A 14,166-nucleotide genomic window follows, 5' to 3' on the forward strand; every position below is an offset into this window, starting at 1 on the left:
CCGGTTCGCGAGGGGTTGGCGGTGGGGTTACGTTGATGGTCACTCGGATTAGCCCTTGCTGTACTGAGCTACCGCCTGCAGTGCCTTATCGCCGGCTGGTGTCAACAACGAGAACACACACACCCTGTCTACACCAAAACTACAAGCGTTCACCGCACACGCGTCGCCGCCGCTTTTAAGCTTTTGTGAAATTGCTTTCTTTTGCCCCGGAGAACCGCCTTATCTTAACTACGCGCCTGAAATCCTTCCAGGCGGGCGTACACAATATCAAGCGTTTCGAGAAATGCCCGTGGAGTAGAACTATCGGAAAATTCGGAGCCCGCGATGCCGATATCGTCGCCGTTGTGTTAGTACCAGTGTTGCGGAGTTGCCACTCCGGAGTGGGAATGATTCCGGAATCATTCCGCATTTTCGCGACCTCGGAATGGAATGGGAATGGAATGGCGGCAACGTCCAGGGGAATGGAATGGGAATGGAATTAGATGCCTTTTGCCCGGAATGGAATGGGAATGGAATGGACAAGGTTCTTTATATGTTATTTATTTATTTATTTACGTTCAGCTATACCGAGCCAGTCAGGGAGTAGTTTGTTCAGAAATAAAATGAGCGGGAAACTGCGAACCCGCGTAAGGCCCTAGCAAACTTATGCGCAAAAGAAAAAAATGCAATACAAAAATCAAGCGTGAAAGCAACGAACAGAGGGGGGAAGGGGGGGGGGGGGGGGCGGCGGCGGCGCCCTTCACCAGTGAAGTTCAACACATATCCGAATGCGTCTGCGCCTGTAATATTGCACGGCTGGTACGTCATCAGCCGACGTGAACGTGACCTGCTGCTCTGGTGATCCGATACCCAGGAAGGAGGCCAGACGTGGCCTCGCTGTGCGGACCCAGACTTCGTACACTTTCGACTCGTCTCGAGCACGCTGTTTCTCGAAGAGCTCGCACCTGTGCCGGCCATCTCAGGACGCAATCCACGAGGTCCCTGTTTGAATGATGCTAGGCGAAACTTGAAGACTGCCATTCATGCGTTGGAGCGGAGAGTCGGCAGGAAAGACCGTCACAACAGGGATGCCACCGTATCGATTTTTCAACCGTAACAGAAGATAAGACATGTGCTTCAGGATGCGTCAGGTGGTCCACTTTTCTCGAAAATTCCAAATGCAACTGCCTGCATGGTCTTCAACGAGGTCAGCTAAACGGAAGTATGTATTGTCCTTTCATTGTGGAATTAGGGAAAGGACTCGTTGGTTTTTAGAATAACAGAACATGGTTTATTGATATTGAAAACTAATTTAAGCAAAGTTAGAGAAGGCACGTCCTCCTTCGACTGTCGTTCCAACAAGAAGGGAGAAGTCGCCCCCACCAAGCGTCGGTCCAAGAGGGGGGCGTCGTCGTTTATGACCCCACGGTGGGGCGCCCTCTCCCCGCGGCTCTCCGTCCCTCTCCCCGGTTTCAAGGAAAGGGGCTGGTGCCTCGGTTTCTGCTCGTCTTCGAAGTCGCTCTTCCTTCCCTCTTCCCGGCTCGGGCATCTCCACGTTTTCTTCCTCTTATTTTACAACACATTCCCCCCCAAAATGACAGCGTCATTTTTTTGTCCCGTTATGCGATCCCTAGAGGGTACAATAACTGTATGGGTCTTTTGAGCGTTGACACTCCGGGCATCTTGAGCAGGCATGATCGTACCTTGCCGTCTCTTCCCGGAAACACCTTCTGGATCCTAGCAAGTCTCCACTGCTGTCGGTGCCGCAGGCCGTCACGGAGAAGAACCAGATCACCCTCTTCCAGCACTTTTCCCTGGCGTTGTTTCTGGCTTTGCACGTTCCTCAGTTCCGCCAGGTACTCTTGGCTCCATGGGCGCCAGAAGGCTTCCGTTATCATCTGTCGGTGGGTCCAAAACCTGCGGAGGTCGGGGTGAACACCTTCGACATCTTTCCTCCCCATGCTTGGCAGCGTCGTCAGTCGTCTGCCCGTCAAAAAGAAAGACGGATAGAGTGGCTCGGGCTCTCCGGGTTGGTTGTAGACATGAGTGAGCGGTCTCGAGTTCAATACCGCCTCGATCTCGGTCAGTGTTGTTGCCAACTCGTCGAAATTTAAACATCTAGCACCAATCGCTTTCTTTAGCGAGAGCTTCGTTGATCCGACGAGGCGCTCGTAGAATCCGCCCCACCATGGGGCGCGCTCGACGATGCATTTCCACTCGATTCGTGCGTTGGTAACGTAACAAAGGACCTCGGGATCACGAATAGCGCTCCACAGTTGTTGGAGGTCTCTGTTGGCTTTCTTGAATGAGAGTGCGTTATCGCTGTAAATGGTCCGAGGAACACCTCTTAGTGAGATGAAGCGTCTCAGCGCCATGAAAAATGACTCGGTGGACATATGTCTGACGAGCTCCAAGTGAATCGCTCTCGTTACGGCACAAGTGAACAAAGTCACATAGGACTTGTGCAGTCCGTTTTCTCCCTTTACCAGCAGTGGTCCTGCAAAGTCGACGCCAGTGACTTCGAAGGGTTGAGCCCGTGTCACTCGGTCTCGTGGAAGCGGAGCGGTCACTTCCGTCGCCGGACGGGCATTGAAGCGCTGGCACGTCACGCATCCATTGATTATCCTCTTCACCAGTTTCCGTGCTCGCACCACCCAGTACCTCTCTCTGAGCTGGACCAAGGTGTCCCGAACTCCCCCGTGTAGCACCTGACGATGCGACTGTCGAACGAGCAATTCTCCCAAGCGATGCCTGCCTGTCAATACGCTGGGGTGTCGTTCAGAGTACGGCTTGTCACTCTGTTGAAGCCTACCGGTGACACGGAGAATGCCGTCATCACCAATGTGCACCTGGATGTCTCGTAGAGGCAAGTCCGATGGAAGACGCTCTCCTCTTTGCGTACTCTCGATTTCCCGTTGGAGCTCTTCCCGCTGTACTTGACGTATCCAGTATTTTTCGGCCTGATCCAGCACGATGGCTGTTAGTTGACCGGTGTTACTGTTTACATGCCGTAGCTTGCCGACATAGCGCAGAATCCACGCTGTCACCCGAAAGAGGCGTGCTGCATCGCTGTAGCGTTCAATGTTCAGCACTGAAGGAACTGCAGTGGAGCTCGTTGCCTGGAGCACCTCAATCGTCCTTCTCTCCACCAACGCTGTCGGCGGAGAGTCACCCACTAGTGGGGAGTGTGGCCAAGAGCTCTCGTGCATCTTGATCCACGGAGCTCCCTTCCACCAGAGAGAACTGTCAACAAGCTGATCAGCACTGATCCCTCTGGTCATGAGATCTGCCGGGTTTTCCAGTCCGGGGCAGCGTCTCCACGTAGAGATGTCGGTGAGGCGTTGAATCTCAGTCACCCGGTTCTGCACGAACTGTTTCCACTGAGATGGCTCCCCTGTGATCCAATGCAGAGCTATCGTCGAGTTCGTCCAGAAGTGTGACTCGTCTGGCGTTTGTTTCAAGCTTCGCATGACGTAGCTGTGCAGCCTGGCCGCCAACAGACATGCCATCAACTCCAGTCGCGGTAGTGTCAGTTGCTTGACTGGAGCGATTCGTGACTTGCTCATCAGGATGGTCGATGTAGTACTTCCATCCGCGTCTGTGACACAGATGTAAGCCACTGCTCCGTACCCGATTGGGCTGGCGTCGGCAAACACGTGCAGGGTAGTTTTCTCCGCACTTCCAGTCGTGCCGGCTTGGTAGTAGCGCTGCACCCGGATGTTTTGCAGATCGTTCAGTTCACTACACCATTGCATCCATTTCCCGTCCAAGTCCTGTGGCAGTTTTTCATCCCATTCCACATGTCGTTGCCATAGCTGCTGGAATAGAGCTTTTGCACTAACAGTGAATGGTGACAACCATCCGAGGGGGTCGTACAGGCGAGCCGTTGTTTTGAGAAGGGATCTCTTCGTGCTCATTTCAGAATCTGGTTGCATAGTCGTCAATAAAGTGAACATCAGGTGATGAGTGTGGGGGCTCCACGTCAGTTCCAACACCTTGAGGACGCCCGTAAGATATCCTAGGTGCTCGGCCTCACAACTGTCATTTATGAAGCGTTCGTTCATACTCTGGTTATTTGAGGCCCACTTGTGGAGTGTCATGGAAGCAGTCCCGAAGATGGCGTTAGCGTCGTTGTAAAGCCTCAGAGCCTCCTCCTCGTTTTCTGCTCCCGTCAGGAGGTCGTCGACGTACAGGCAATCCCCAAGAAGCGTTGCTGTATCTGGGTAGTCTTCCTCCATGCTCTTCAGATGATGCCTGAGGGTTGCCACGAGCAGGAATGGGCTGGCTGTTGTTCCGAAGGGAACTCTCGTCATGCGCCAAGCTTGTACCTGGGGTTGCGGTCCATTCGCGTCTGGCGTCGTCTGGTACCACAGGAAGCGCAATGCGTCCCGGTCCTCTTCCTGTATTACAATCTGCAGGAATGCTTTTTCGATATCTGCCACCAACGCGATCCTGTGGCTTCTGAAGTTGAGTAGCAACCCAACGAGGTCAGCGGTCAAGTTAGGTCCGCTTTCAAGGTTTTGGTTTAGTGACCTCGACCTGTTGCCATGCGATGAAGCGTCAAACACGACGCGCAACCTCGTCGTACTGCTTGACTCTCGGAGCACCGCTTGATGTGGCATGTAGTAGGTCGGCTTCTGCTCGTCGACGTCGTTGCTCGTTACCGGCTCTGCCATTCCTTCCGAACAGTACTGTCTCATTACAGCGTCGTACTCGCGAAGCAGGTCCGGTGTTTTTTGGAGACGGTTCGTCAGCTGGGTCAGTCGTTTTTCTGCTATTTCCCTGTTGTCGTCGAGATTCACGTTTGATTTCCAGGGAAGAGCAACTTCGTATCGGGAACCAACTCGTTTGATGGTCTCCTCGAAGGAGTCTAGCTGCCGTTGTTTTGCCGAGCCAACTCCTTCGTCTTCAGTCACTCCGATTGACTCCAGTGTCCAAAACCGCTCTAAGCAGTCTGTTGCTTCAGCCTCTGCCACGGATGTCTTGAGGGCGATCGTTTGCGTACATTGTGCGTCGTGAACTGTTGCTCTCACGGGGCCTTGGATACTCCATCCGAATGCGGTTTCGACCGCTCTTAGTTTCTCTTTTAGTGGTTTGGATTTCCCCGTCACAAGGTCCCAGTAGTGCTCTGAGCCGATGAGAAGGTCAATATCGCCACGTTGCTTGCTGTTAGTCAAGTCGGCCATCTTCAATTGACCCAGTAGTTTTTTCAGGTTGGGTTCGGGGATAGAGATCTTCTGATCGCATATCACGTCCGTTTCAAGAACTTCGAGCTTATGTATCTTGCCGTTTTGTGCCGTTAATGAAACCAGTACCCTGTTAAATACTCGTTCTGATTGGTGTCCGCCGAATACTCCGACGGTCAGTGTCTCCTGTCCCAAGATCTTGCACTCGAGACGTTCGGACGCGTTCTTTGTAATGAACGAACGTTGGCTCCCTCCGTCGAAGAGAGCTCGGACGAACATCCTGTTGGTTTCTCCTGCACACCAGATTGTTGCAGTCTGGAGAAGGACAGCTGGCCCGGCAGCTTCGCCTGTGGCGGTTTCCAGATTCACTGGGACGCTCGTTATCGCATTTCGGTTTGCTTCTACCTTGGTTGACGTGTAGCCTGGGTCGCACATCGTGGTCGCATGCCGTCTCGAACACTTCGTGCATTGCATGCTGCTTCTGCATTCATTCGAGCGGTGATTAGGTTTCGTGCAACGGAAGCATCGTCTCTCCAAGCGCAGCAGTCTTTTTTTCTCTTCGATTGAAATGTCAGCAGAGCAGGCAGCTGTCGCGTGGTTTTTTTCTTTGCAGAAGAAGCAGCTATCAGGTTTCGTTGTTTGATTCAGTAATGCTGAGGAGGATTGATAGCGTTCTCTGGGACTTCCCTTTTTCTCGTTTTTCTTCTCTGAACTGAATCCACGCGGCTGTTGCCTCGTGCCCATAACTTGTTGTGCAGCTAGGTTCTCGCGGCTCTGGACCTCAACTCTCAAAAAGGCAAGCAGTCGTGAGAATAGTGTCACGATACCTCGTTCAGTAGTGCTTGTCTCCGTCGGTCGTTCCTGAGAGTTCTCGGATCCAGTCCTCGGAGATGGGAGATGATGGTGTCGTAGAGTCGACGGAGACCCCGGACGTCGTCGGCGTTTCGCACTGGTTGTAGATCTAGGAGCTTCCGCATATGTGTTTGAACGAGGACGTCCTCATTTCCGAAGCGTTTCTTCAGCAGAAGCACGGCGTCCTCGTAGCACCGTGATGTGGGAGGCAAACCCTTGATGGCACCTGACGCCTCGCCGGTCACCGCAGCCCTGAGGTACCCGAACTTGTCCAAAGTCGTTAGCTGGTCGTTGGTATGTATTACTTGCTCGAACTGCTCCCAGAACTCTTGCCAAGAGATGCTTTTGCCGTCGAACTTGTGTAGCTCGAGCTTCGGGAGCTTCACTTGGCAGGCGGTCGTTGTCGCGTTTCCGTTGTTGCTCATCGGCGATGAATTTAAATTTCGTGGTGCACTTGCTCGGACTTCCTTCAACTCTTCTTGAAGTGTTGCAATACAGGTGACGACCCGATCATTGTATTCAATTGTTCGCACAAAGTTTTGCTCGGCTTCTCCTTTCGGCACTAGTGGCTCGATCGCGGCGTCCACCTCGTTCAGTTATGCTTGGAGGGCGCCAAGCCTTGCAGAGGAGATGCTGAGGTTCTTTTCGTTTTTCTCATTGCTTTCGATGTACGAATCAATTTCAGAAAGGAGTTTGGTCACCTGCGTTCGCAGTGCAGTTCGTTTCCCCTTGAGTCGTTCCATGATCCGGAGCTCGTTTCCTCAGCCGTTGGCAAATCCAAGAAGGCTCCTGCCTTCTTCTCGTTGCCTGAGCCGTTGGTGAATCCAAGATGGCTATACAAGATGGCTCCTGCCTTCTTCTCGTTCGTTGTTTTCTGTTTTCTGACGTTGAATGTCCTGCGGTGAAGTCATGTCCTAATTTCCTTCATCCCGGGTTTCGGCACCAACTTTTTAACAGTGTGGAATTAGGGAAAGGACTCGTTGGTTTTTAGAATAACAGAACATGGCTTATTGATATTGAAAACTAATTTAAGCAAAGTTAGAGAAGGCACGTCCTCCTTCGACTGTCGTTCCAACAAGAAGGGAGCAGTCGCCCCCACCAGGCGTCGGTCCAAGAGGGGGGGTCGTCGTTTATAACCCCACGGTGGGGCGCGCTCTTCCCGCGGCTCTCCGTCCCTCTCCCCGGTTTCCCGGAAAGGGGCTGGTGCCTCGGTTTCTGCTCGTCTTCGAAGTCGCTCTTCCTTCCCTCTTCCCGGCTCGGGCATCTCCACGTTTTCATCTTATTTTACAACATTCATACAGCAGCGTGGGTAAAGTTTCATGTTCAAGGCAACACCTACAGATTCAAGAGTACTGGTTCATCCCACCGTGACGTCATGTAGTGCTGACAGGGGCGCCCTTATTGGACAGGGAAGTGGTGATTGTTTGATAAAATTTATTTTAGAGGTCGAAGTCTTTTCGCATCACTGGTCAGTCAGACAACATGCCAGGAAAGGGACCGAAGTCAATCCTTGATGGAACGTTTTTGTAAACCCATATAGGACTCTTCGTCCGGAACCACTACCTTCAAGGCGAAGTGCCAAGCCTGCGGGAAAGTAATTTCGGGACCAAGAAAAAAAAACAAAAAAACTTCCACCTTAAACTTAAAGCTTCATCTCAGTTGGCTTCTCAAAGAAATTTGAAAAATTTATTGTATTATCAGTATTTATATTTCTGCCCTCCCTAAAATGTATTCTTGTATTTGTATTTCCAAACACTTTTTGCTCTTTTTAAAATGAATTTCCAATACGTATCACGATACAAATTTATAGATATATTTGAGACTTGAGTATCAGTATCTTAGCAACTATTTTCATCTATCCCAGTATTTGTATTTCCAAATACATTTCTGAATATTTCTGCCCAACCCTGCAACGTAATGCAGCTGTCAAGTGACACTTTTAACGTTGAGGAATTGGAGGAATGGAATGGAGCGACTCAGCCATTCCAGGAGTGGGAATGGGCCCAGTGTCCCCATTCCTAGGAGTTGAAAGGAATGGAATTATCGAAAACTCTAATCCCCCGAATGGAATTGGAATGGAATGGGGGTGCCCATTCCGCAACACTGGTTAGTACGCCGTCGCGTACTGCAGTCCCCCGTTGGGGGAGGGGGGGGGGGGGGGGGCGGTCTTACTACGATAACATGGCGACAGCGTTTACACCCTATGTATTTACGCGAGGCTCGAGTATTTGGGGATAATGCTGCCGGTTGGTGTGCCCCTCTGTGCCCGATATTATCGCCCGTGACGCCAGCGAGTGAGATGGCGACAGGCATGACTGCTCAGTAAACAGGCGTCGGCGGCCATGTTTTGCTGGTTGAAGCGAACCCCCTTGTCCTTGACAGCGAGTGGGGAAATGCGAAAAAAAGATTGTATCGGCCGTTTTGCCAGAACTAGCGACGAGTGTCGTCTGCGGTTTCCGGCAACTATTTTGCCATAATCGTGAGCTTAGCGAGGAAATGATTTTTGCTAGCCACAGAACACTACCACGCAGAAAGGGAATGCTTGAACATGTTTTTGTTCTCGATATATATCAGGGATATATATGAGAGAGAGAGAGAGAGAGAGATGAAGGTAGAGCGGAAGAGGGAATAGCAAATAGTGTCGCAGGAGAATAAAGTAAACAAAGTTCCTAGTGGCCGATGGCTGCATGATCTTTTCTCGGATCACTAGTCCGTAATATGATACCTCTTTGTACACAGTAGTTTCTCCTTAATTTAAGTGTGTGAACGATTTCTTTAGTTATCATTGGCCTCATCTGAATAAAAATATATAAAAGATGTGTGTTGGTTTCATGAAACTGGAACTCAGAGTCAGTTCTTGTATAAAACACTGCTAAGTGTAGGCTTTGAAAAAGGACCCTACTTTGGGGAGTTGTATCTTCTTTCTCAATAAAATGATGCAACATGTTTTTATTGGAAATGAATGCCGAAATAGAGTATAACAGGTTACCTAAATTAAAAAAAAATCGAGGGTGGTGTTTTTTTTTATTCGCATCGGAATTTTTCTTTGTTTGATTTTTTTTCCATGTTTGACTAAATATATCCTAACTATTGTATCACACAGATACCTTAGTTATTTTTTAAATATTAGCTATATATTAGTAGAATAATATCTGCAAATTATATCATAATGATTAAATTATTTCATGAGATACAGACCTCCAAAGTTTGCCATTTGTCGTTCGAGCAGGCATGTTTGTCAATTTTTAGAAATATAAATAAATTTTAAATAAATATGATTACTTTATATTACAAGCAAGCTATACCCATAGTTTGCGCCTAAAACGTATTAGAGTTCTCCTAATGTTATCGCTTTAGTTATTCACTCTCAAACGGGCCCCCTCCATCAGTGCGCGTTAATGCAACTCTCCACCACCTCATGCCTTACGATTTTTCCTGTCCCCAAGTATTTTTTCTAGTCAAAACTAAGTTTGGATTCGTTCATACCAGACACTAGACAATAACATATAAAAACATCAGTTGATTTGAAAATGTCGACTAGCCATCCTTTGGTCGATCTTATCTGAAATCACCCTATACATCTTATGATATACTTTTAGCAAACAGTTACCGTATTTCGCGTACTGCAATAGCAGAGTCTTTGGAGCATGTTTTGAAGCATGCCCACGGGTGATGGCGCGACCGTGGGGCGCACGCTTAAGATCATGCTTCAAAGGTTCCGGCTGTACGGGACGCGCAACACGTATACGGTTTCTTGTAAGTCCCGAATATCTTGGCTACACTTTAGGTTTCAGTGTTAGTTGGCTTCGATAAGTCACGAATACGAACATTGCTATCAAGAAATATTTGGCTGTGTGATTTCGTATAATATATTTTATTTTTTTTATTCAAAAGGCCATACCATTTGTTTCCTCTTCCAAAATTATGATTGGCTCAACCGTGCTTTTCAGTGAAGGATATCTATATGGGGCTCCGTAAAAATATGTATTATTTCCCTTTTGTCGTCACCACTTACAGAACAGAAATAATGTTTTTATCTAAAAATACATATATTTAAATATATAATTAAAAATTGCCGAATACTAAATACCGTAATTTCACAAATTATACCCTAAAACCGTAATTAAATTACCGTACTCGTTGGCCATTAAGAATCTGACGAGTATGTCATACGGTAATAGCGAAACGTAATGCGTTATAAATAGCGACATCAGGGAGTTTTCGCAGATCGTTTCCACTGTCCCGCAACGCTCTCCGCAACCCGCTACGATACCCGTAACTTCACAGCCAAGGCCATCGACGCGCAGGCGCAGTGGTAGCTCCTTTCTCGCGGAGGGCTTAGCGGAGCGGCCAGCGCGGTCTACGAAACCTCTCTATTACTTGGAACACGCTATGTCTAGCACCGGGTTCCACTCCTCAAAGGAACAGGACGAAGGGCGGTCAATAGGCGCCTTTCAAACGTTTTAGCCATCTAGCTCTATTTTAGGAAGCACTAATAGATCCGGTTTAATGTGGAGTTCAAAGAACGAGCTCACCTTCGTGTATCAAAGTTGACATAAAAGTAGTAACATAGAATAGAATCCTCGTTTTCTGCTTTATGACTTCGAAGACGATCGCTTTTCCTGTCATTTCGAGGTTCAATAACGCCGCCATTATAACGTCGGGTTTGGATTAAGACAGGGTGGGTATACTGACTTTTGAAAATGGTCTATCATCTCAAGGTGCTAACGCTAAGGACTGCACCAATGGAACAAAAATCCGCAGAATTTGAGGTCACGTGACCGGCTTCCTTGGTGACAAAGATCTGAAGCTCCCTAACTTTTCAGGAAAATGGCTGCCGTAAGCACGTCCTCACTTCGGTTATTCGAGTCCAAGTTTGTTTACAGTACACGCGTTCACAGGTTTGAAATGCAAGCTAAATGAATCAAACATGTGTGTTTCTCGAGTGGCATCTAATGACATTTTTGGTGAAGGTCACGTTAAGCGAAAAGTATGAAAACAACAGTCAAAGCCCCGCGTCTTCGGGGTGAAACCGGCTGGAACGCCGTACGTCCTGCCCTATGAGCCGGTCACGTTACCTGAAAATCTCTCACGCTGCTACTTTAACCACGCGGCAAACGTGCCCTGGGGTGTGAACATGAACGTGTGATTTCTCTCGCAGCGCCCGGCTGTCGCATACCCTCTCGGGATCTGCTGTCACGTGGTACCGTGGAGAACTACCGCAACCGAGGCGTCATGCTGCTCTTCCGGTGCCGAGCGGGCTACGCGCTCAATGGAAGCAGCAAAGCCTTCTGCGACGGGAGAAGCTGGAACACGTCGCTACCCCGATGCGTCCGTGAGTGTCTAGACACTGTTTTATTGTTTGCCAATCCATTGCCCAACGTTCGATCTTCACGTCCCAGCAACCGCGTGTTGGTGTATTACGGAAACCAATAACACCAATACCACGTAGAAGACAAGACCTTCCCCTGACACGACCGTTAGATGGATCCCCGACTCTCCCCAAGCGGCAAACACGCCGAGGCTTGACGACAGTCGCTGCAAGCCTCTAGGCGCGCCCGTCTTGACGTCGTCGCGTGCAAGCGTCGCTGTTGTTGTGAGACGTTGCGAGGCGCACTGGCTGCGACGCTGACGTAAGCTAGGAGGCGCTGCATGAATCCGCCACCAATGACGTAGAGGGGGATGTTGAAAGCCTTGTATTTTGGGTGTTAATGGTGAAACACGCGCCAAATGTATGAACTTTGAAGGTGGCGCCAGCCAGAAGCTCTTTATTTGAATGGTCATTTCGGAACTACTCAATTTTTGAGCTTCACCAACACTTGAGCCAGGTTGCTGCCTAAGACCGTTGTTGCCAATTATCTTAAGCTTTATTTCAAATTGCAGGAACTCTTTTTCCGTTCTCCGGAAATGTCTAGACCATCCGCAACAGCGCAAAGCGATATTTCCCGAGCTTCCTGAAATTTCTTAGAGTGGATGCTTCCTGGAGTTGGATATTCATAATGTAGGAGAAGGGCAAAAATATTTTCAGTGCGTATTAGCGTGTATTTTCAGTGTGAGTGAGTTTACTTTTTGCGCTTCTCCTACAATATAAAATTCCTGACAGATTTTTTATAATACTCATGAAGTTGCATTCTCAAATCGTAACTATTTCTGCTAATGCACCCGCTCTAGACCAAACATCAAAATGGCGGCCAGTACAAAAAAAACTAAAAAAAAACTGGGAAGTTTAGGACAGATGCAAACTCTAAGCGTAGCCTAAATAGTAGCCCTAGGATTATCCACTACTTTTTTTTCTGTGACACCATTTTCCGACATTGCCTGTACAGGTAACACTTTAGAGAGGGTAACACAGTAAAGCATTTAGCGTTATTAATTACCTTGCTTTCGCGCGGCACATATTCAATGTCGTTAAAATTATCGTGACATAGTAATTTTCTCCTCGCTATTAGTCGAACCCCTAAAAACTATTGTATTAGTAAATGTTTCCCCAGGGACCATTCGATTCCATATTCATTACTTTCAAAATAATCAATAGCCTATGTTATTGAAACCAAAGGGTTTCTGATTTTTGTAGCTCTGTTACAGCAAGACGTCACTGCCATCTCCGAGAGTACTACACGCATCTTAAGATATTAAAAGCCGTCTAATGCAATATTTTCTATTGTGTGCGCAAACATTTCATTTCAAGCCGAGGTCTGCACACCGTTCCGTATTACCTTAGGGTGAACGCCAGCGGACGCAAAGAACCATCCCAGAAATTCAACAATATCAACGTATCAGCCTGTGGTGGATCATTTCAGAGGGGAAGTCGTGGCTGATTTGCAGATGCTCTGTTACATCATCCACTGTGACTCGGTTATCCAAAATTATCGGTTCACGTCCACGCTAAATGTCGTCCTCAGTCGGGGACGCGGTTGGGTGTCCTGCTCCTTCTCTAGGCCTGACACTTGTACTTCCTTCCTTGAAATTTTCTTTGGTTTTAAACACACGTCTTTGCCATGAAACACGTATTTCACACTGTGCACGAAGTCTTTGATAAATATTGCCACCAGACAGACCCTCGTACAATGAAAAGAATAGCTCAGACTTATTCTACAATTAACAAGTGGAAGAGCCATTGTTTATCGTACCTCAGTCACAACTGCATGAACTCGTTTCCACTCGTATTGTGGTGAGAGGAGAGATAGCGGTCTCGGAAGAAAACTTTTGATGAAACAGCCAGACTAATAAAAGTTTTAAGATAATCGAATTGAGAAAGTGTTCTAGACAATTTTCGTATAATAATATTTGCAATCAAGTTGTGACGACACAACTCAATGCCTCTCAAATATTCTAATCTTTTTTTCTTGTGATGCATTCGGTGTTGGCGGTAACGCGTTACAGGTAACGCCGATACCGGTAACTCGTTACTTTGTTTCTGTAACGTGTAACGTAATCGTTACTTTTTCAAAACAGTAACGGGCAACGTAATTAAGTTAATTATTGTAACGGGTGACAGAGTTATGCTAAGGCCCGTTGACACACTTGCGCTTGACTTCGACCGACTGAGACAGCACCGGGTTTTGAACCTTTTATTAGGGCTTACGACCAGCTGCGTTGCTGCGCATCCGGTCCTAAGCCGTCCTAAGAGGCTTGAAACAAGTTTCGTATCAGTCAGCCGGAGTCAAACGCAAGTCTGTCAACGGGACTGTACGCGTTACTTTTAATGCGAAAGCATTAACAGTCTCATGGAGCGAGCCGACATCATCAGCTTTGAAGCCGCGCCAAACGGCTCCTCAATGCTTCTCACCAGCTCCCAGCTACGAAACCAGGCGCAAAGCTAGCCAACGGCACTTCAGTCCCGTTGGCTGGGGCAGGTCGACCAGACTCCCATTGGCTGTACACGCAGCGCCATGGAGTGGCCGGTCGTTGAAACTAACGCTGCCCGTCAGTTTCGCCGACCGCCGACATATTGGCGGGCGCGCTCAGCGGCTTCTGCTCGTCTCGTCGCCGACAAACATGCCGGCGCCGCCTCCAGCGACCATATCGTCGGCGCTGCTTCTGCTCGTCTGGACACCGCCGAAACGCGCCGCCTTAGGCCTGGTTCACACTTGCGAATCGGCGGGCGAATCTGCAAGAATTCGGCCGCCGGGCGTAGCGTCCACTGTGC

The 14,166-nt window shown here is 48.7% G+C and overlaps 1 protein-coding gene across 1 annotated transcript in view; it reads left to right on the plus strand.

The window, feature by feature from the left end:
* The window catches only part of LOC8032550, a 141,506-nt gene that overhangs the window by 68,986 nt on the left and 58,354 nt on the right, over positions 1–14,166 (plus strand). The window contains exon 3 of the mRNA XM_040502761.2: positions 11,179–11,352. Within this exon, the coding sequence (XP_040358695.2) occupies positions 11,179–11,352 (174 nt within the window). The remainder of the gene's footprint in view (positions 1–11,178; positions 11,353–14,166) is intronic.

Source organism: Ixodes scapularis, unplaced genomic scaffold (assembly GCF_016920785.2).
Source record: "Ixodes scapularis isolate PalLabHiFi unplaced genomic scaffold, ASM1692078v2 PGA_scaffold12__126_contigs__length_90152505, whole genome shotgun sequence".
In the NCBI taxonomy this organism is placed as follows: domain Eukaryota; kingdom Metazoa; phylum Arthropoda; class Arachnida; order Ixodida; family Ixodidae; genus Ixodes; species Ixodes scapularis.